Here is a 24,132-nt window from a genome sequence, read left to right as displayed (position 1 = left end):
TTATAGAATCCTAGATCCTTTTAGTAGTCTGTAGAGAATCATATTTTTAAATTTTATTACATTATTCATATATTATTTGTCATTAAAAAATTTACTTGAAAAGCTATTCCAGTCAACTATGTCAAAATAAAGGACAGAGATGTGGAAGTCATGAAGAATAACAAAATAGTGCAACTCCTGGCGTGTCTGAGAGTGCCTTTCCTTTCTGCTCACCTGTGAATGTCTGCTTGGCTGAATATAGAATTCTTGGGTCACTTTTTTTCTTTTGGCCTAATTACTGTATTTTTTCCTTTCTCATACACATTTAACAGTTTGACTGTCATATATCTAGGATATTGGCCTTTCATTAATTTGGCTTGACATTGATATGCCCTTTTATCAGAAAAATGCATGTTGCCTTTTATTTTTGTTAATTTTTTATAGTTTCTCTTTAAATTCCTATTACATATATATTGAATCTTTTGAATCTTTATTCCACATTGCTAATCTTTATTCCACATTGCTTATCTTTTTTCATCACTTTTTCTCCTTTCTGTTATTTTCCTTCAGTTTTTCCCATGAGTTTTTGTTGATGTTGCTGTTGTTTTTGTTGTACTTGTCCTTCCTCGCAGCATGCTTGTCTAATGGTGGGAGTGGAGAGTTCTGTCCGTTTTTTATTGATCTCTATTGAAAAAGAGAGATTTATTACAGCTTTTACTCTGCGACTCTGAGGCAAGTGCATAGGAAATCAGAGTCAGAGGAGATGTTAGGGCCAGAGTTTTGTGAGTTTGCGCAGTCAGCCCAGACCTGACTGGAGCTTTGCCTCTGTTTTGCCAGCCCACCAGCCACACCATCCAGTACTCCTTTAGTCATTGTGGTCCTTGGACCTTCTCCGTGCTGCTGGGAGTCCCCACAGGCGCAGGTTGCTTTGTTAGAGTGACACACATGAGAATCTGTAGTATAAATATGTGTAACGACTGTAAAATAGTCCTGCCTCCAGAGCTTGGTGAAGTCTACAGGAGTGTTTGGACCTATTTAATATAAATGTAAAATACTGCTTAATTCGCTACTGTCTACTTTTTATAAACCTTCATATGTGTTTCTTTGTAGGTTAGCTTCATATATTTTTTATTGCTAGCAATGAGTGCTTAAAGCATTTTCTCTCCCTACTTTTATTTTTGTAGCAAAATTCATTATTTATTTATTTATTTTAAAATTTATTTTTGGCTGTGTTGGGTCTTCATTGCCGCACACAGGCTTTCTCTGGTTGCGGTGAGTGGGGACTACTCTTCGTTGCGGTGCACGGGCTTCTCATTGCGGTGGCTTCTCTTGTTGCGGAGCATGGGCTCTAGGCGCGCGGGCTTCAGTAGTTGTGGCTCGCAGACTCTAGAGTGCAGGCTCAGTAGTGGCTCACTGAGCCACCAGTGGCTCACTGGCTTAGTTGCTCCGCGGCATGTGGGATCGTCCCAGACCAGGGCTGGAACCTGTGTCCTCTGCATTGACAGGTGGATTCTTAACCACTGTGCCACCAGGGGAGCCCTATTTATTTATTTTTTTATACAGCAGCTTCTTATTAGTTATCTATTTTATACGTATTAGTGTATATATTGTCAATCCCAATCTCCCAGTTCATCCCACCACCACCGGCCCATCACTTTCCCCCCTTGGTGTCCATATGTTTGTTCTCTACATCTGTGTCTCTATTTCTGCCCTGCAAACCAGTTCATCTGTACCATTTTTCTAGATTCCACATATATGTGTTAATATCTGATATTTGTTTTTCTCTTTTTGACTTACTGTACTCATATGACAGTCTCTAGGTCCATCCACATCTCTACAGATGACACAATTTCATTCCTTTTTATGGCTGAGTAATACTCCATTGTATATATGTACCACATCTTCTTTATCCATTCGTCTGTCGATGGGCATTTAAGTTGATTTCATGACCTGGCTATTGTAAATAGTGCTGCAATGAACATTGGAATGCATGTGTCTTTTTGAATTATGGTTTTCTCTGGGTATATGCCCAGTAGTGGGATTGCTGGGTCACATGGTAATTCTATTTTTAGTTTTTTAAGGAACCTCCATACTGTTCTCCATAGTGGCTGTATCAATTTACGTTCCCACCAACAGTGCAGGAGGGTTCCCTTTTCTCCACACCCTCTTCAGCATTTGTTGTTTGTAGATTTCTTATGATGCCCATTCTAACCTGTGTGAGGTGATACCTGATTGTAGTTTTGATTTGCATTTCTCTAATAATTAGTGATATTGAGCAGCTTTTCACGTGCCTCTTGGCCATCTGTATGTCTTCTTTGGAGAAATGTCTATTTAGGTCTTCTGCCCATTTTTTGATTGGGTTGTTTGTTTTTCTAATATTGAGCTGCATGAGCTGTCTATATATTTTGGAGATTAATCCTTTGTCCGTTGATTCATTTGCAAATATTTTCTCCCATTCTGAGGGTTGTCTTTTCGTCTTGTTTATAGTTTGCTTTGCTGTGCAAAAGCTTTTAATTTTCATTGGGTCCTATTTGTTTATTTTTGTTTTTATTTCCATTATTCTGGGAGGTGGGTCAATCTCTCCCTGCTTTTAGATTACTTTTCCTAATCCATGGGTTTAGGAATTGTGCAAGTAAATAGGTATTTGAAAGTATATGTTTGGTGAAAGTAATGGGCTCTGAGAAAGGATCTTAAGGATCATTTCAGTAAGCAAAGTAAATAATTATATAATGAGTCTTTATATTTTTTATTCTTTAAGTAAAGAATATTTAAGTTATTTCCAGTAAATAAAATATTTATTACAACATAAATAATGTAGAGCTTTTTTGTAGGCTCTGAGGGTGTTTTTTTTTTTTTTTGGTGGCGTATATTTTTGACAGTGTAGCACTGGCATTTTTTTGCTCATGCTAATTTTGGGACTACCTCTAACTTTTTAAACGTCAGCCATTCTTTTTTATGTTTTTTACTTTTTAAAAAAAATTTATTTATTTATTTTGGGCTGCATTGGGACTTTCTTGCTGGGCGCCGGCTGGCTTTCTCTAGTTGCGGCGAGCAGGGGCTGCTCTTCGTTGTGGTGCTCGGGCTTCTCATTTTGGTAACTTTTCTTGTTGTGGAGCACAGGCTCTAGGCATGTGGGCCTCAGTAGTTGTGGCACATGGGGTCAGTAGTTGTGACTCGCAGGCTCTAGAGCACAGGCTCAGTAGTTGTGGCCCACGGGCTTAGTTGCTCTGCGGCATGTGGGATCTTCCCGGACCAGGGCTTGAACCCGTGTCCCCTGCATTGGCAGGTGGATTCTTAACCAACTGCACCACCAGGGAAGTCCACGTCAGCCATTCTTAATCTTGGAGTTGTTTGTCAGATTCTTATGTAATTAGTTTTTGAAATATATATGTCTATATTAATTAATTGAGTCAATGTTTAAGCCTGTAGAGTTTTTTAAAAAAACTTGACTTGTTATTTCTTGTTTTGGTTCTCTTGGCTTTGCTTCTTCTTCAGATTTCTTAAGGATATATTCTAAATTATAGATAAAAATCTTTTTATGTGTTCGAGAGATAAGGCTAAAAACATGCCTGTGGTTAGAAATTTTTCTCTGTTAATTGTCTTAGTCTTGGATTAGTGAACACATCGAGAGGCACTTTAGCCTTGTGCTGAAGAGTAGGGACTCTGGAACTGGATTACCTGAGATTAGATTCTGGCTTCACCACTTACTAGCTGAGTGACATTTGGCAAAGCGTTTGACCTCTCTGTACCTCAGTTTCCTTGTCTGTAAAATAGAGATAATAATTACACCTGCTTTATATGGTTATTATGAGATTTAAATGAGTTGGGTGCTAAACTGCCCAGCATATAGTAAGTACCTCAGAACTTTCAGCCCAAAACAAAAAGACTTGGAGGTTTTCTAACTAGTTTATATCTGTTCTATCATTTAACCAGTGAATTTATGTTTTATTTATAGGGATACTCTAAAAAGAGTATAAGATGTCTGCAATGTTTTTATATCTATAGTCCTGTCAAAAAGCGTTTATAGTCCTCTCAAGAAGTGTTTATATTCCTAGTTATATTCTTAGCATCTCAGTGATTGCAGCTGGATTCCTAAGTTCTTTTATACAATATGTTGAATCATTTTCTAAGATTCTGACTTAATCTGCACCAGGCCTACCTCTCTGTTGTTTATAGAGTCTACCTCTTTTCAGAATTAGGTACAGTATTTGCTGGTGTGTACCTTCTTGGTAGTTCTTCATGGCATCTGAGATGTAATTGTCTCAGAAATCAAGTTGGTCTGAAGTGTTTTTTACCTTTTACCCCAGCGTTCTGGAATGTAATTGATTCTGTTAAGAGACTTGGACTTAATTAAAGTGTGGTGTTCACATTATTTCCTTGCCTGATTTAGATTTTCACTCTATTCTGTAGAGAAAACAAAAGCAGAATAGATTTCTTTTTACGATGTTAGACTGAGTGGCAGCTTTTTCCACCTCCTAGAACTTATAGAAAAGATAATATATATTAAAGAAATTATAAAACCTAGTTAGTCTGTCTTTATCATATAATTATATAATAAAGATGTGTACATCTTATGTTACATATATATTACATAAATATAAAATATAAAGATATAATGAAGAGAGGGAGATGAAACAGGAAGAGAAATGAAATGGAAGGAGAGAGATGAAATGGGAGGGTTGAGGTGAAATGTAGAGATAAGGAGCTGCACTGCTCAGTAGGTGACCACTAGCCACAGTGATATTTAAATTAATTACAATTAAATAAAGTTTAAATTATCAGCACTAGCCATATTTCAGATGCTTGGTAGCCACATGTGGCTCTTGGCTACTCTGTTGGATAGTGCAGATGCAGAACATTCCCGTTGTCACAGAAAGTTCTATTCATAATGATTGATAAAGATTGCTTAAAAGATAGATGTAGATAAAGTGGAGAAATTATATTTATTACATATGAGGTATGTAATAACTCCACTCTAATAAGAGAAGGAATGCTGTAGGTGCCCCCCTCCCTCAAATGGCAGTCTTCTTAGAAGGTGGATTACTGACAGGAATTGAATTGAAGAAATAAACCACATCCTGGCATGTGCCCTCTTAAAGGTGGGGAGCATCTCATTTACACAAATGCTCTATGCTCAGAAGTGGAACACTGGGAAGAAGGAAGTTGGAACAACACACAGTGACTAAGGGTGCTGCAGTGGAAACAATCAGGGAGGTCGACTCCTGTGCATTCCCCCCCTTCCTGGGCCAGGTAGCAGTGGTGAGGTGTCTGTGTCTTTGTAGAAGCTTGGAACAGGGGAGAAGGGTAGTGTCTCCTCCAGGCTGGTGAGGCCCAGGAGGGATGTGGATCATCTGTATCTGGAAAACCATTCCCTGGGATAATTCATGTTGGATCTTGTCCACTTTACTGACAACCCCAAGTAGGTTGTACATACAGTCTAATTACATAAAGATAGTAACATCACTGGAACCATCAAACATTTTTGGAAGGACAGTACGTAAGACAGCAGATTCAGAGGGAAGAACTTTTCTCCTAGGAAATAGTTGATAGAGAATTCAGCACAGTAATGTAAACGACTGAAAACGCCTAAACACCTCGAGATCCTGTCCCATCCCTAATTAGTATTGATCAGAAAACAGGGTGTCCTCACAGCCATGTTATGAAAAGCTCTGTACTGTTTTATTCTGATCAACAAAGGAATGTTTGGGAATTCTAGGCAAGTAAGCAAGGAAACAATGTAAGCAATGACATAAAAACCTCAATGGCTATGAAATGAGAGTAGGTGAGAGTGGAACAGTCGAACAGGTGAGATACTTTGTGAGATTTTGAAAAACTAAAATTGTGCTGATGAAGTTTAAACGTAGTGTAATAAGTCAGTGCTCCATTGTTGGCACATGATGCATTCCTAAAAATGTGAATAAAAATAAATTATACTAAATTTTAGCAACAAAAGCATATATTAAGAGGGACAGTTTTTGCCCAGAGAGATTTTTTAAAATTACAAACTTCCTTGCTCTAGTTATTGATGTTTTTTAAGCCCCCATGTATTATTTGAGATATAAAGTTAGTAAGGACATAAATTATTAAATATAGACAATGCAATTTAAAAATAATATAGTCAGGAAGAACTGATCTTCAAGTTGAAGGATTTAGTTTTTATTGAACTGGATATTGCAGTGCTGATTTTGACAGCAGTCTCATCAACTTCAATCTGTCAAGCAAAAAATGTGTAACAATTTGCCATCTTCTCTTGCTTTCTCATGAAATGTAAAGAAGCATTATCGTCTTCTCTTTGGATCTGTGAAATTCCCTTTACTTTTGGATTACTGGAGTTTTTGATGTTGAATCCCAATTCAGAATAGTAAAATTCTGTTTTCATTATCTTTTAGCATGGAACATACAGCAAGCCAGCCAAAGTCCAGGGAGTATCTGTGTGGCAAGTATTTGCCACTCTTAGCATGTCTGATTTCTATCCTTGTATTTTTTGTTGTTGTTTGTTTGTTTGTTTTTATCGCAAGTATCAGCACCCACGTAACTCCTCAGACTGCTGTACAAAACTGAAATGTTGACAGTAGTATCATGATAGGGTAGCTTTGACCTGTTTGCTAACCAATGTGTGAAAATCTGAATTTGGTGTCACAAAAGCTGTTTAGGATTATCTGTATATAGTGTATATACATAGTATTAGGTATACTGGTATATAGTATATGTACATTTCACACAAAATGAACTTTGTGTTGTAAATGATAACAGAGTTAAGAGTTTCCTTTGACAGTAGAACTCAGCATGAGGCAAAGGAACAAAAACAGAGGAGAGAAAAAAGATGGAAAGAAGGAGAACTGGGAAAAAGAAAGAAGATAGGAACAAAGAGTACAGCGTTCTTCACACCTGCCAGAATTTAATGTTGGTTCCCATCCAGCAGCTGGTATTGCCAGATGACTCTTTTTCCTCAGCTCGCTACCTAGACCTGTCCGAGAATTTATCTGTAGGAAGGAGTGGAGCATCTGGATGACTAGTGCTAGTGAGGTAGATTGACTTTGAGGACGTCAGCTCGGGCTCTGCCTGCTAGATTTCATTCTCTCTGCAATCGCATGTTGTTACTCCTTCCTGACTCATCAGTGAGCACAGTTTTCCTTCATTTGAGTGTCTACACTCATAATGAAAACAACAACAAAAACTCCTATTCATCAAGAAACCCTGCTCTTGAAGCCTCTAAGAGATTATTAGTTTTTAGATTCCCAGAATTCTTTGGCATCTTGAATGCAATATCCCAATCCTGCATAAGGGAAACATTTCCATACATTATGTGGGTGAAAAATTACCAGTGCCTAACCTGATACCTGCTATTGCACTTAAACTCCATTGTAAGGGAGATGATTTAAATTTTTGTCATAAAATAATAACTGATACTTAGCATTTACTCCGTGTGCAGGTACCATTCTAGGTACTGATCATATTTTTATTTGTGACTGTATGAGGTGGATTACTATTATTATACCTGTTTTATGAATGAGAACACTGAGGCACAGAAGTATTAATTAACATTATCTTCAAAGGAAATTTGAAAAGTACATTAATTACATTAAAATGAATACATTAAAACCACTTAGCTCCTGATAACACTTCATCGTATTTCCTTGATCTTATAAAAATCATATATTAAAAACACCATTGTAAGCATAATTATAAAAAATGTTAGACAGTTGTAGCCATACTGTATGTACAAATTTACATCCAACTGAAGTATTTATCTTGGTTAGTCTTCAGTGAGTATGGAGTGTGGATTAGAATAATGAACTGAGAGTTATGGGTTCTAGAACTTACTGTGTGAACTTGAAGAAACTGTGCAATAGCAAGCCCTTTTTTCCTCATCTTCGAAATGTAGATATCAAACCTAATGATTGGTGAGATCTATTTAAGTTCTAAAATTCAGTGCTTTTGACTTTTCCCTTATTCCCTTCTTATAGTTAGAAACTTCTGAGTACTTTAGAAATTCATCTTTTGAAAGCAATATGCAGTTTAAATTTTTTTCCTTGCCTTTTATTCCTAAAACACTTTCCCATCATAAAAACAATACATGTTTATTATAGAAAATTTGGAAAATACTGAAAAAAAAACCCAACTCAAAAGTTTACACCAACCTCTGAAAACACTTATTATTAATATTTTAATGTATTGCACTCCACTCTTTTTTTTGTTTGTTTTAAATAGTTGTGTATATTCAGTCTCATCTTTTAAAAAATGTTTGTGAAAGTGATTTTTTAACAACATTATAGGTGGCTAGCATTTATTGTATCTTTTGTTTCCTTTATTTCAAACGGGTGGAACTTTAAAAAAGGTCCATTTATCCACATCAGGATAAATAAGTTGTACTTATTGGATTTACTGAAAGAACTAGGTCCATGTGACAGATTGGGGTGGGGGGGAGATATTTACTATCAAGAATATTGGAAGTTATCTATTTACTACAAGTCCTCATTGTCTCTCTAAGTCCTTCAGTACACCATTGTAATTTATCGGGGGAGTGGTATTTTTGATAGCTATACCTTCTAATTTATCCACTCCTTACTTTTGAAGTAAGATTCATATTAGAACTAGAATTTATCTTGGTAATTTTGATATCATTGCACACATAAGATTTGATAAAGTAAAATGTGAACCTCTTAGTTAAATTAATCAAAATTTTAAGGAGAGCCTTATGTCATTCACACTAACAATCTCACAGACAGAATTCTGTCAGGCATAACTTCCTAAAGCAAAAATTCTTTGTAAAGTATCTCCCAAATTTAGTCATGCTTAGATCAGATTATGGAGAAAGGCACTGCTTCAAAGTAAAGCCAGTTCCATTCTTGGAATCTTTCTAATATCCAGTGATCTTATTCCAATATAAAGTAATAGTCTTGGGTTTTTTTTAAGATTAATAAACTTAGTACATTTTAAAATTGAGGTAATTTACATACAATGATAATGCACATATATTAACTAGGCAGGTCATTATCAGAAAATTTGATAAATTTTGATAACTTATTAGATGCTAAACACAGTATGCTACAATAATGTGCTTTATATTCTAATTCCTAATGAGATTTTAGTTACCTTTTGACTTTTGGGGCCATAGCTAAATGTGTTCAGTTTTCTTTGATTAAAAAGGTGTATTCATGAAACATCAGAAAGATTGCAGAAATATGAGAACATGGCCCTTTTTAACCTTTTTTGAGTTGCCAACAGCTTTGAAAAATGCACACACGCACAAATTTGCTTACAACTTCAGTTGAATTAGGGCTGCCTCTAATACGCATCTTTGGCTCACAGTTTAATAACCATTGGTCCATAACTAGTGCAAATTGAATGGGAATCAATGTGAATCTTGCATTGCTTTCATTATCACTTTTCTCTGCTTAAAAATTTCTACTGTCAGTTCCTACATTTAGATTCCTTTAAGCTAACTGCATCAACATGATCAGGACCTGGCTTGGCATCACTTCATGGAAGAAAGCAGCAGTCATGTAGCTGTTAGCATGGTGACATAGCTGTGGTAACATAAACAGTGTTAAGCTGCACTAAGTGTTCAGAATATGGAAAGTACGTTCTATTTTATTGGATGCTGGTTAAACAACAGCCAGATTTATGTATTGAACATAAATTTATGTATGCTGGATTCTGCGTTAGTAAAGGGAATTAACTTACCACAGTGTTTATTCAGAGGCAGAGGCCAGGATGGCAAAGGAAATGGAAACAAAATGCGTTGGAGAACAGTTGAACAAATGGGGATATCAGAGATTAGACTTGAGGACAGGCATAATTTATGTGCTACCTGTCTTCAGATGCTTTGAAAGCTATCAGAAGAGAAGAGTTGGGTTTACATAAGAAGGCAGAACCTAGGACCAGTGGATATGTTCCAGGTGACAAGCAAGACCATTCTGGCAATTAGAACTGGCCTAATGTGAAAGGACTACTTAATGTTTCAGCCTCAGCTATCTACATCTACAGCAAACCTTAAATACAGCCCCAATCCTGGCCAGATTAATGTAAAACCTCACAATAAAGATTTATTTACCTCAGTTTTTATTGCCTGGTAATCACGTTCAGCTTTTGAAAAAATTACAAAGCATGCCAAAAGGCAAGAAACAGCCTGAAGAGACAATACAAGGATCAGAAACAAATTCTTGTATGACACAAATTCTGGAATCACCAGTTCAGGAATTTAAAATAACTGATTAATATGTTAACAGCTCTAATGAAAAGTAGACACCATTCAAGAACAGATTTAAGTAGAGGTGAACATGCTTAAGAAAGAATCAAAAGCAAATTTTAAATGTTAGAAATAAACACTGACAAATGAAAAGTGCCTTTGATGATCACCTCAGTAGACTGGACACTGCTGAGGAAAAAATCAATGAGCTTGATAGTAGAAACTTTCCAAACTGAAATGCAAAAAGAAAATAGAACAACAACAAGCAACAACCTCCCCTCCCAAACAAAACGAAAACCAAACACAGAACATTCAAGAATTGTGGGACAGTTTGGAAAAGTGTAACATGCATGTGCTTGGAATACCAGAAGAACAAATGAAGCAGAAGAAATATTTGAAGTAATAATGGCCAAGAAATTCCAGAGTTAATGACAGACATCAAACCACTGACCCAGGAAACACAGAACAAACACCTGACAGGATATCAAAAAATCTAGTCTGCACTTAGGCATGTCATATTCAAACTGCAGAAAATGAAAGGCAAAGAGAAAACCTTGAAAAAAGCCAGAGGGGAAAAACATCTTACCTGTAGGCTAAGAATTACAGTGCACTTCTCAGTAGAACCACACAAGCAAGAAGGGAGTGGGGTGAAAAGTGTTGAAGGAAAAACACCAACCTAAAATTCTATATCCAGTGAAACTGTTCTTTAAAAGTGAAGGGTAAAGTAGTGTTTGCTGTTACTGAAGGTGGTCAAGAAGAGGTTGAATGACAAGGACAAGAGAAATGTTGGGTCTAATGTTTGCCTCACTATTCTATATGTAAACAACTGGCTATGGGAGATGGTAGTATATATTCAGCAAACATGTATTTCAGGTTTTTGAGGAATGTTACAAACCAGATTCCCTTCTTGGAGCTTCACTCTGGACATGAGCATATTGGAGATTGGAGCAGGGATGTAGCAGAGAAACTATGTGTGCTCCCAAACAGCCCAGAACCTCTGATTTATGGCCTGCCTATTAAAGCCTTGTGTAACAATGTTCCATGGGACACCCAATTTGGGAAATACCAAATTGGCTGACCTCCATGATCCTGAAATAGTGTGATTCTTTAGTAATTGGGTAATACATACTAAGGGAGACTAAAATGTCACACAGAAAATGAAAATAATTTAGGCTGAAAGGTCACACAAAATGAAAATTTATAGAAAGCATAATTAAGTGTACTTCCTAATTTAAATATCAGACAAGTAGAAAAATTAATTTGTTATATCTCACTTCCTTAAATTCCTTCTTCCCACTTGATTTTGAAGTTGCTTACAGAGAAATGACCTCAGTGATACGCTGCCTATCAGCTCCTGGCTCCCCCTACCCCTCCAAGGTCAAAACTGATGATTAGTGATAGGTTCAACTTTCCTGGAATATTGGTCATTGTTCCTGATTGGACTAGCCCCTTGCCTTTTTTTGTTTCTTTTCCCTTGTGTCTTCTGTATGTTGCTGCTATTATTATTAGTCCTTTTTTTTTTTTTTTTTAATGTCTCTAGGCCCATATGCTGTTATTCATGAGAAAATGACAGCTCCTCTCCATTACTGGGGATTCCAGAGATGTTTTAATGGCAGTATTAGACTACCTAATACAAGTCACAGTTTGTTTCCTAAACATGTTGGATTTTGAGTTTTAGGGACATAACCGTTAGTCCTGTGACTGTGGTGATCCTATATTTCATGTAAGGTAGATTTCAGTTGGATAACACACTTCTAAAGAATACCCATCCCAATAACAATTCCAAGATACAAAAGGCAAGATAGCATAATGGTTAAGCGTGAGGACTCTGAAGCCAGACTGTCTAGGTTTCAAGCTTTTTTGACCCTGTCTGTTGACTTAAGAGGAAGTTTCTTAATTAGTGGTTAATTGTGCTTTAGTTTTATTATCTGTAATGCATGGATAATGAGTCTCTACCTATGAAGATTCAATGGACCACTTAGAACAGCATTTGGCATTTAGTAAGCACATCAGAATCTTGGTTAGGGTCACACTCAATCTAGACATGTATAAAGCTTATTTATAACAGTATCTACCCTCATTACAATTTAGCATTTTTGATTTTTTAAAAACCCAGTCGATAGCCAGGTAGGCATTGGGTTCCTTGCAGAAAACTAAGTCCCTGAGAAAATATTAAATTTTTTTTCTACTTGTTAATCCAGAAGGCTAATGAGCCTTCATGGTAATAGAATTATAACTTATTAACAGGTGGGAATTACCTATTTCAAGAATATTTTAGAAGTAAAATCTGCTTTTATTGTAGAATAGTTATTTAAGAGAATGATAGTAAGCCCTCAAAGGAACTGCAAGATATAAGACAGTCTGTTAGATGACATTCATTTGCACTAAAGTGTTTCCCACTAAAAGGTAACTTTTCTGCAGATGGTCAAGGAAAAATGGTTCCATCAGAGATGTGTGGGATAATGTGAAAAGAAATGAGAAAGGATTCGATATTTTACTTTTAAAATATTTTAATTATATATACAATAGTTTTTAACAATTGCAGGACTAGATCCCAAGCTAAGTTTGGGTATTTGTTTTCTAGAAGACAACTTAGGGCAAACCACTGAGATCTTTACCTGCTTTACACTCTGTTATCTGGAGATGGCAACAGACTTAACTAATCTCCCCGACATCATGGAATTTCTTGGTCTTCTTTAAGAAAATAAGTGGTATTTTTAAAATATTGATTGATACTTCAATTAACTTTTCCTGTCTAGCAAAGAGCCCCAACCCCAGGGTAAGCAAAATGAAGTAAATTATGATGGATCCTGAAAAATGAGAATGAGAGCTTCTAAATAGTTATATTGAAGAAAGTCACTTAAGAAAGACTTGTTAACATCTAAAGAGAGGCAGAAGACATAATGAAATACATATCAAAGAACAAACCCATTTAGGGGTCTGCAGAAGAACAAATAGAAGGAACCAGGATTATGAAGATTACCATCAACCTAAGGGGTTCTATAATATGTTCTGAAGATTATGTCTTGATACTATTTTGAATGAAGATAACTAGCTCCACCTTCAAAGTTAATTTGTGCTTTTGTGACCCAAGGACCAACTTATTTTGTTCTCAAATATGTAGTTACTATGACGACTGATAAAAAATGATGTAACAGGTAAATTTTAAGTAGCCAAAACTGAATCAACCAGATTTCAGACTAAGGATACATACAGTGAGATACAAAGGGAGAAGTTAAATTGCTTAGGTGTTTGCATAGACACAGCTTGTGGAATACTATGGAAATAAGGTATCATATGGAAATACTACATCACTCTCTCCATCTTTAAGAAATGCTATTGTGGAGAAAGTCTTTAACTATAATGCTAGGATGTCCATGTTTTCTTGGCTGAAAAAAATATCCTCATATGTCTTTTAAAACTGGGGGTTGTCCAGCCCATATTGTTATACTTGAAAGGCACCCTAAACATTGATTTCACAAATGAAAATTGAGAGAGAATGAGTTATCAAAGCCTTGTTTTCAGAGCATTCTGGAATCTGGATTACACTCAAACTTGATTCCTACAAAAGCTACACAGCTTGCTCACTAGAATCGGGATTGGGCTTCCTAACTTGATATATTCCTCTTTCTGCTGCAGCAGTTGTCTCTCAGGAAGTGGGTAGGAAGGAAGGGGCTGTGATATGGTAGGCATGATGCTTGAAATTGTTGACCACAGCCCTTAATGGCCACTAAAGATGTACATGTGGGTACAGTTGAATTTCTCCAAGTTTTTTTTTTTTTTAAGTCAGAGTCATGTATGAAAGAAGAGAGCAGAATTATTAGTAGCATGTGCAAGATAAAGGCAGCCCTTATATATATATATATATATATATATATTTAAATTCAGAAATAGTTAAGCTGTTTATTTTAAGCAACTGAAATATTAGAACAACTATCTGGATCAGCCCTAAAATGAATAAGATCTCCAAATTTTAGGAAATTTATCCTCTTAGCTGTTCTTGGTGCGAGATGGTTCTGATACCATCCCAGAATGATAACTGCAGTCATATGGCACTTCATAATTTGAAAACTTCCACATTAACTTATTTAAGCCTCACAGCCCAATAAAATAGATACCCATATTTTACAAAGGAAGCAGCTGAGGCTTAGATAATTTTAGGGCACCCTTGCCTAAGATTACAGGTAGTAAATTGAGGAGGTGGTACTTGTATCCAGATCTTTTGACCTAATGCCCAGGAGAATTGACTGGGGACCTGTTCACACCCAGTGCTCTGCTGAACACTGTAAGGAATATAGATACACACAAGGTGTGTTTCCCCCTAATTATGAAAACTAGAAAACAGTATAGTAGTATTTAAGTTGAGAAATAACTTGAATAGTAGCAGATCATAGAAAGTTAGTGTGAAACTAAAGTAGGAAAAGTTTCTATGGCAAAGTTTGGTCTTAAAATAGGTCTTGTAAAATGGAGATTTGGACACAATATATACTCAACATTAGCTGTAAAGAAAAGCATTTCTAGTGGTGGTTCAGATTTCAACCTAGCTCTAACCCACTCTAACTACATGCAAGATAGATAACACCTCCTGATTCATTAATGCTGAAATATAGTCAGACGAGGGTTTGCAGTTTTAGGGTGTTGGTGGTGGTGATACCGGCAAGTAAATTAAGAACAAAAATACAGACCTTGTTGAATGAGGGGGCAATAGTGAGGGAGAAGTAAAATGACTCATGTAAACAGTCAACAGGAAGTGAGGTGAAGCATTGGTTCCCAAAGTGGCAGCTGATCTTTCAGCAGAAATTCTGCAGGCCAGAAAGGAGTGGCATGATGCATTTAAAGTGACAAAAGGGAAGAACGTACAACCAAGAATACCCAGCAAGACTCATTCAGATTTGATGGAGAAATCAAAAGCTTTACCGACAAGTAACAGGTAAAAGATTTCAGCACCACCAAACCAGCTTTACAGCTGTTAATGGAACTTCTCTGGGTGAAAAAGAAAAGGCCACAACTAGAAACAAAATTACAGAATGAAAAAGCTCACAGATAAAGGCAAACATACAGTAAAGGTAGGAAATCATCCATACACAAAGCTAGTAGGAAAGTTAGACAAAAGTAGTAAAATTATACAAAAGTAGTAAAATTATCTGTCCACAATAAAGAGGTAAGGGATGCACAAAACAAGATGTAAAATATTATATCAAAAACAGTAATTGTGAGGGGAGGAGAGTACAAATGCAGGGTATTTTAAATGCATTTGAAATTAAGAGATCAGCAACTTAGAGCAATCACGTATATGTATAGACTGCTATTCCAAAACCTCAAGGTAACCGCAAACCAGAAAATCTATAATAGATATAAACACAAAAAAGAAGAAGGAATCCAAACATAATACTAAAAATAGTCATCAGATCACAGGAGAAGAGAACAAAACAAGAAAGAGACCAAAGGGGACAGGGTGGGAGGGATAAATTTGGAATTCTAGATTAGCAGATACAGACTACTATATATAAAATAGATAACAAGGACCTACTGTATGGCACAGGGAACTATATTCAATATCTTGTAATAACCTATAATGGAAAAGAATCTAAAAGATATATAGATATATTCTTTATCTATATATTATATATAACTGAACCACTTTTGCTGTACATCTGAAACATTGTGAATCAACTATACTTCAATTAAAAAATAAAAATTATAAAAAAGACTTTTAAATACACAGAATAGTCAGAACACTATACCTTTGCAGTAAAAGCAGTTCAGTATTTATTGCTGAGGGAAGGGGCTTAATTTTTTAATGCTTTGGCTTTTCAGCAGTTTTTTTTTTTAATTTAAATTTCAGGTCCTTCCCCTTCTTTGGGGCTGGAACAGAGGTAAATTCTTTTAGGAAAAAAAAAGGTTATTTGGGTTAAAACACAAAAGTCTTTTGAAAGCTGTTTTTGCAAAATTCAGGTTTAGTTAGAAAAGAATGAGAAAACTGAAAGGGACTTAGTGGCCTTACCTATTGATGCGTTTATCTGATTAGACTACCACAACTTTGACTTTCCCTGATACGTGCATGCCACTGGATCCACGTTTGTGTTTTCTCTTTCATGCTTAGGGTAATTTTTTTTGTTTACTGAGAATAAAAAGAGATATTTCTTTTCTCCCACTCCAGCTTTATTGAAGTAAAATTGGCACATGAAATTGTATATATTTAAAGTCTATGACGGGATGATTTGACACATGTGTTCTTTGTGAAATGATTACCACAATCAGGTTAATTAATATATTCATCACTTCACATGGTTACTTTTTTTTTGGTGATGAGAACACAAGGTCTACTCTCTTAGCAGATTATCAAGTGTACAACACAGTATTATTAACTATAATCACCATCTGTACATTAGATCCCCAGAGCATATTCATTTTATAACTGAAGGCTTGTACCTTTTGACCAGTATCTCCCCATCTCCCACCACCCCCTCCACCCCAGTCCCTGGTCACCAACATTCTGTTCTGTTTCTGTGAGTTCATCTTTTTTTTAAGGGTCCACATATAAGTGAGATTATATAGTATTTGTCTTTCTCTGGCTAATTTCAGTTAACGTAATGTCTTCTAGGTTTGTCCAGGTTGTTGCAAATGACAGAATTTCCTTCATTCTCATGGCTGAATAGTCCATTGTATATATGTACCACGTCTTTATCCATTCACCTGTTGACAAAGAGTTGGGTTGTTTCCATATCTTGGCTATTGTGAATAATGCTGCGATGAACATGGGAGTGCAGGTATCTCTTCCAGACACTGATTTTGTTTTGAGGTCAGTGTTAGATATTTGTTATGACACCAGGAGGCTGCTTTCTCATGCAAAATCTTTGAGTCAGGTCTGTGGAACTAGGAGTGGGGACAATGGCAAGCTTTTCTTTAAGTGATGCCCCTGCTGTAGGAGCTGAGCTGTTGGTGAAGGGAAGGGGTGCAGGAACCTGTGTTCCTCTTGGCTTGCCTCTTCTCGTGAAGACCACCACCTCCTGAATCGGGGGCAAGGGTTATCCGTGCCCCAGTATTCTCAGCTTCCGCGTCTAAGGTAGAGCCTGTGTTTCACGGAGTAGGGCTGAGCAGAAGAAGGGCACCCTCAGGCTCTTAAACTTAAAATTTTTGAACCCTTAATCCTCTCTTTTTTTGTTTACTTGTAAAGTAGCCTTGAGTTCCCCCCCACATTGCTGTATTTTATTCTCCTATTGCCCAACTTTATTTTCTTCATTGTATTTATACCTGAAATAATATTGATATCTATGTTTTTTTATGCCTCCTTCCCCCTGAAATGTTAGCTTTGTAAAGGCAAGAGACCTCATCTGTTTTGTTTAACACTGTTATCTCCAGTGCTTAATAAATATATACTAGCCATATGCTGGGGACTGCCATCACAACACTTGCAGTCTTGTAGGGCAGAGAGGAGGATTGTAAATAGACAGCAACATTTTTCTAAAGGTGCTGTGAAAGAGGAGAGTGCATTCATGGTGCTGTGATGATTCTGACCTAAGAGAATTACTATCATTATTGTACATCAGAATCAAAACAATATACACATCTTATTGTAAGCATCGTTGCCATAGGAAGCCAACTTGTGGAATCTTGGAGCCTCTTTCTAGACCACCAGTGAGGCAATTGAAAAGTTTTGGGACTGTGGCCTGGATCATAGAATTGGGTAGTTAGTCAGGTTTCATCTGGTTTTTTCTTCAGGCTAACATCAAATAGTTAACCAGAGCTACTTAAATCTTTTGTCTTTCAGATGAAAGTCTGCCTGTGGCTGTATTAGAAAGCTTTTGATTACTACTTTTGTTCCTAATTTAGTAAAGCACGATTTTACTCGCTTAGGAAGGATAACCGCTCTTCTCACAGGATTATTGAGAGGATTAAATGAGTTCATATTTTAATGCCTGGCATATTATGGGCATTCGATAAATGGCAGCTTTTGATGTTTACCAATTTTTTTGTATGCAGTGTTGCCAATTGGTAGAAGGCTTTTATCAATAATTGCCACAGATCCTTTGAATCAAAGGATTAATATAAACCTTAATAATTGAAGTACAGCCTATCTGGATGCTAGAAACTAGAAATTAGGGTGAGCAGTAATGACCACTAAAGGCACCACTAAGACATTTCTCAAAACATCTAGCCTCGAGAGGAGCAGAGAGTAATTACTTTTGAGCATGTTTGAACAGCATCTGGATATGTCATGCTGACCCCAGAGTACTTTAGGTGTTACGTATTAAAGAATGATTTAGTAAGAACAGTGGGACAGATGGAGATATGTGTTTGCCCCCCTATCAGCATGTTCTGAGGAAGACACGTGTGCTAAATGAGATGTGTGTGGAGATCCAACTGAAAAGTATGCATCTAGAATGAAATACTCTGGTGCCTCTCTTTTGTTTGCCACTCTGAGCTGTTATGCTGAAACCTACCTGGTGTTCCAGTGTGTCACTGGCAAAGGGGGAAAGGGAACAGGAAAATCTTACCTTGAGGTTATAGATCCCAATTAAACTCTCTTTTACTCAACCTTGATCTTCATAATGGATTAGAAATTCAGGAACAGGCAGACATGGCAAGGATTGACCCCTCTCTTATGTGCCCAAAGCTATCCTAGAACATGTCCAGCTTTCAACCTTGCCTGCTTTGTCTGCCATTGTGCCCAGTTCCCCATGCTTCAGAAATCTTCTCCTTTCCCCCATTCCCTTAGAGCACTTGGGATATAGTAATTCTGACAAACTCCTTTCCCCAGGTGTAGTTATTCTTTAAAAGAGGAGGCTCAGTAACACAAAGAAAGTTCGCTAACTGATTTCATTTTAGACAGAAAAACTGTAGAGAAGTAGCCACAAGTTGGCTGTGTATTAGCATCCTTTGGGGGAGCTTTTACAAAATTTGAGAGCTCTGGATCCACTGCCAGAGATTCTCATTTAATTGATAGATAGTGAGGCTGGAGTTCTCTTGAAAATTCTGAGTTTCTTCAAAAATTTCCTAGGTGATTCAGTCAGAGTTGAGAAACAGCTAAAGAAGAAGGGCTCTTTGTGGATAGACCTTCTACCCCAGATGAAAGCTTATCACTCACCTGGTCTGTCTTGTTTGAGATCACCCTTGGTCAGAGGGAAGGAGAGGGTTGTAGGCTTTATAGAGGGAATAATACCCAGTTTCTAGGGTCCCTCTTCACATCCCACCTCTACTAGGTGATGGAATAAAGAAGGTTCCTCTCTCCTTGTTGAAGTCTGGAAACTTCAGTTAAAAGATATTTCCACTACAAAGAACAGGGGGCTGTTTCCCTCCTAAGCCAAACATGATCTTAATTAGTTTCCAGTCTCTGACTCCTTAGGCTGCTGTTTGCAGGGTTTCCTAACCTTTTTTTTAGTGCCATTGTAATCCTTTGGTGATCTGGCAAAGCCTTGGACCCCTTCTCAAGTTAAATATTTTAAATGTAGAAAATAAAATGCATAGCATTACAATGGAAACAAGTTATATTGAAGTAGAATTATTGAAATAATAAAATTTGTACAGTAATATATGCTTCTTTACTGATATATTAAATTACATGTAGCAGTTGGTCTAATAATTTCAAAGTAGTCATAAATGTAAACAATATTTTAAGATAGATGTGAAAAACTGTAAAGTAATATTGAAGCAACTGGTTTCTGTTAAACTCACAGATACTGATAATGCTCCTGTGGTCTGCTGCCAACATTCACAATTGAAAACAGTGCTAAATTTCAGTTTAAGTTTGTGAAAATAAATATATACTTTTTCTTATCCAAGCTCCTGTATACCTGAAAATCTTATATGCTGCGGTTAAGTATATTAATATTTTAGTCTTCTTTTTACAGGTGTGAAACAACAGCTTACGATTGTGGTTTTTCATAATAATAATAATAATAATAATGAGTTTACCTACTTGAGTATTTCCCAAGTCCCTCTTTTGATCTAAAGCTCACATTATAATCTCGTTATTCAGCATAAACTGAATGTTTTACCAGATTTAATGCAGAGCATTAGCTAGATAGCTCTTCTCTGAACTCCCAGAAATGCTAATGAGAGTGGTTTGATGTTACAGGAATACAAGCGCAAGTTAGCCAGAGTTTCCCTGGTGCGAAAAGAACTCAGGTCCCGGATCCAGAGCCTGCCGGACTTATCTCGATTGCCCAATGTCACTGGCAGCCACATGCACCTGCCCTTTGCGGGGGACATCTACAGTGAAGATTGATGACCAGTCTCTTTCCAGGGCCCAGGACTTTGCAAGAGATGGAGACAGGTTAGGTGGATAGTCCTGTAGTGTTATTTTTGTATATTGTTGAGAGAGTGACATTAACAAAAAGAAATAAGTAATTTATAAAATTGTTTAAAATGTTGGTTTGTTTACTATTTTATTGGTAAGTTAACATGACTTAGTTTAAACAAAGTGAATCTCTGTGTATTAATAAGCTCACAAATAGTGATTATTTTCAAAAGATCTTTTGTAAATTTTTTTGATTCAGGGCCTTGTGAGAAATTCCATGTTTCTATTTCTTCATGTATTTTCAAATGATTTTCTTTATTTTCTTCAGTATCTAATCACTGTATAGTATGTAATTCCTAAAGAGTAAGAACTAATCAGGAGTTCGTTGAGAATTTATTATGGTATAGTTAGGACTTGATTGTAGAAGGGACTAAGTGTTCCAACTTAATTTTCACCCTTCTTCCCAACCAAAATATCAGTTCTGTGCCTCTCAATGCCTTTGATTCCTATTTCCTAGAGGTCAGTAATTTAACAGTAAACATGGATGTCATTTTGAGAGTCAGATCAGAACCTAGAGAACTTTTCCACAATAGCACTATAGGGCTATAGGGGTTCCATTCCAACTGCCACAGTGTAGAATAAAAGGAGTGTTAAATAGGGACCCCCTTGAATAAACTTTATTATTATTTGGATAGATTAATATGAAAATGCTTTGGAAATGTTATAAATTTTGACATTGTACCAAGAGAACAACTCTGATTCTAGAACTGATTTCTAGTTGTCAAATCAGGCTCCTTTTAACATAATTGATCCCTTCAACATAAAGCCATCTGTGGGATTAAAAGAAGTGTAAAATAATGATACTTTATTATTCTCTTAGTCATTTAACTTTAAAAACAATAGTATTTTTAGCTTTAATATTTCAAGAACACAATATTCATTAATGTTCAGTAAAGTAGCCTGGAACATTTTTAATGTTTCCTTAAGGTTTTTGAATGACTGTATATTTGGAAATTAAGCAGTGCTACACTACAGGGTAGATCTGGTAAATATTATATTTGTATATTTAGAATTACCAAAACAAATGTACTTTTTTTTACCTTTTATTTCTAACCCTGTGTGTTAGAGCAGTTGCATGCTCTCCTGCTTTCTCTTTAAATCACATTGTTAAGCTGTGGAGTTTGTACTCAGTGATGACTTAGGATGAACATTTTTTTCATTCATTACTTTACATATTAGACATTTTTCTTTTCATTGTAAGAAGATTCAACTTAGATAGTCAATAAAACATCTTTTAAATCCCACAAGCCAGTTATGTCTCACTAGTCTGAATGGCTTCACTCTTTCTCAGTATTAGAGATTATAGCTAAAATGAATCTATATGTGAAGGAGAAGACAAATATTTATTTTTAGTAGCCAGTAGTTTTGGGAACAGTGCTTTTAACAGTTTGACCTCTCCGAAACAGAAACACAGAGAAGTAGTTCCCACATATGGCTTATATTCCAAGGTTTTTTAGTCAACTTTTGGAACTCGGGGCACATTTTTTCACAGGAACGGTAGTAATTAGATTCCCTGTGAACACTACCACAGAAAGCTCACCCAGGAATCTAATCCACTTAACCATGAATGTACTTAACTTGTAATGTGGTTGACAAATTACTGGTAGTAGATCCTGACCAACATTTGTAACGTCGCTAAGAAAATGGTGTATAGCAGCCAGACTTACACATTGGGGTGTATGTCTGTCTTGTGTACTTCTGTCCCTAGGTGTAGGATATGTAAGAAAAAGATTCAGCATGGTGGTGGAGGGTGTAACCAATGCACAATTATTAAAACCTGGTTATACCTGTTGTAAAAGTATGCCACGCAAGTTAATCTTTGTTAAAGTGAAAACAAAAACTTGTGTATTAATTTATTTTCAGCATTTTGACCTTATTTATGATCTGCTGAAGTGTTGATTTATCTATTCAAAATACATTTTTTTTCCATTTAAAACTAATTTATAAACTATGTACTCCTGGGAAGATTTGAAACCAATTAGAAGTTTGTTGAAATATTTTCACCATTTAAGACAGACTTCTGACTTAGATACTGATTTTAATGCCAGTATCTGCCCTAAATATTTATGATAAAAATGCATTATTTTTTAAAGAGCTTGATGTGATTTGTGATAAGTGATAGTACTCAACCTGAATCCTACTCCCAGTTTCACCCTTTGACCAATCCTCCACAAGCCTTCAGTTGTTGGTTGATTTACTGACTGTAAACACAAATGATATGGTCTGGTTTAGAAGTTATGTTTTCAGCCTTATGATAATTAACATGGTAAGCCTTAGCAGTAAATAGCTTTCCTTTCTAAAAGGGAGACTACATTTTCTCAAGAAATGGGGCTAGCTGGGGGTACTATAATACCAGATTCTAAATCATGAGCATTTTCTTCACTGTGTACGTGAGGCAAATCATGCATTTTTGAGTGCAGCTTGGCCTGGCCCCTCAAGAGAAAAGCATGTCGCCATACTTGCAGTAGGGGTATTTTGGTTTGAATGGATACCATCACTCTTTTCTCCACAAACAGTGCAGAGAGCTGTCTGGAGTGGCAGTTTGAACAGATTCCCTGGCGTTCCCTCTGCTCCTTCCATCATTACAGTAAGTAAAAGAACCACATGGGGGAACCCGGGAGTCTGAGAAAATCAGCTGTGCTTAACAGCCAACCTCCCTTTCTAGGAAAACCAGTCCAGGTGCAGCTATTTTGGTACCTCTTCTCACATGCACTCTGAATCAGGGTTTTTCTGTAAGAACTCCTTCAGGATCAGCAACAGCTGGGATGACGTTGTCATCCTGATCTGCAAAATTAAAATAACAAACCTAGGTTGTCAATTGTCACTGTAGATGAGCAACTCATCTATTATCATTATTGAACTGGTTCTGAGAAATCTTTAGAAAGAAAACACTCAAAAGTACAAATTAATTAGGAAAGTTAGAATGTCCTTTCTGAATTTTCCATTCAAAAAATTTATATTTTATGAAATAACATAAAGCTCTATACTGCTTTGTATTCTATTAAGAAGTAGCTCCTAAGATGTAGAGTCTTGTTTAATAGTTGTTGCACTGTATCAAAGCTTTTTAAAGTGTAAATCCAATTCTTCTCTGTATAGAAAGGGAGCATTGTGTTACTTACTGAATTTATTTATACAGAGCATTTGTTGCCATCTGTAATTCCAGCCATCCACACATGAGTCTGTTCTGAGGTGGCAGTAGCACACGGGAAGATGAAATTTCCCTATTTCTTTACCCCTTTTTCTTTGGTGGTATCTGATGACAATATAAGATGTTCTTAATAAAGTTTTACGTTCTTTTTGAGATGTGTAGATTATTTTTGTGAATTTGTTTAATTGGATATGGGGTGCGGGGGGAGACATTGATGGACTGGGAGGGAAACAAAGTACTGGAAGTGTCCAGCAATGTTACCGTGGAGAAACTGCCAAAGGAGATTCTACTTGCTTGGTCAATGGGAACCAAACTTGAGCGAACATCCGAATCACCTGGAGGGCTTATTAAACTATAGGTTGCTGGGCCCCACCCCCAGAGGTTCTGGGATAAGGCCTGATAGTTTACATGTCTAACAATTTGATGCTAATGCCACTGAGTTTAGGGACCACATTTTGACAACCACTGCTCTAGAATAACTTTCAAGTCCGTGACTTGCTTCATGATTTAAAA

The 24,132-nt window shown here is 36.5% G+C and overlaps 1 protein-coding gene across 1 annotated transcript in view; it reads left to right on the top strand.

Moving 5' to 3' along the window:
* Positions 1–23,774, top strand: part of RPRD1A (regulation of nuclear pre-mRNA domain containing 1A) — a 72,766-nt gene extending 48,992 nt beyond the window's left edge. Inside the window, exon 7 of the mRNA XM_059894086.1 lies at positions 20,250–23,774. Coding sequence (XP_059750069.1) covers positions 20,250–20,399 — 150 coding nt within the window. The 3' untranslated portion in view covers positions 20,400–23,774. The remainder of the gene's footprint in view (positions 1–20,249) is intronic.
* Positions 23,775–24,132: the final 358 nt, after the last annotated feature.

The sequence above is a fragment of the Balaenoptera ricei genome, chromosome 14 (assembly GCF_028023285.1).
Source record: "Balaenoptera ricei isolate mBalRic1 chromosome 14, mBalRic1.hap2, whole genome shotgun sequence".
NCBI classification, from domain to species: Eukaryota; Metazoa; Chordata; class Mammalia; order Artiodactyla; family Balaenopteridae; genus Balaenoptera; species Balaenoptera ricei.
Note: the sequence above shows the minus strand (reverse complement) of the source record. Positions and strands in the feature narration are given on the sequence as shown.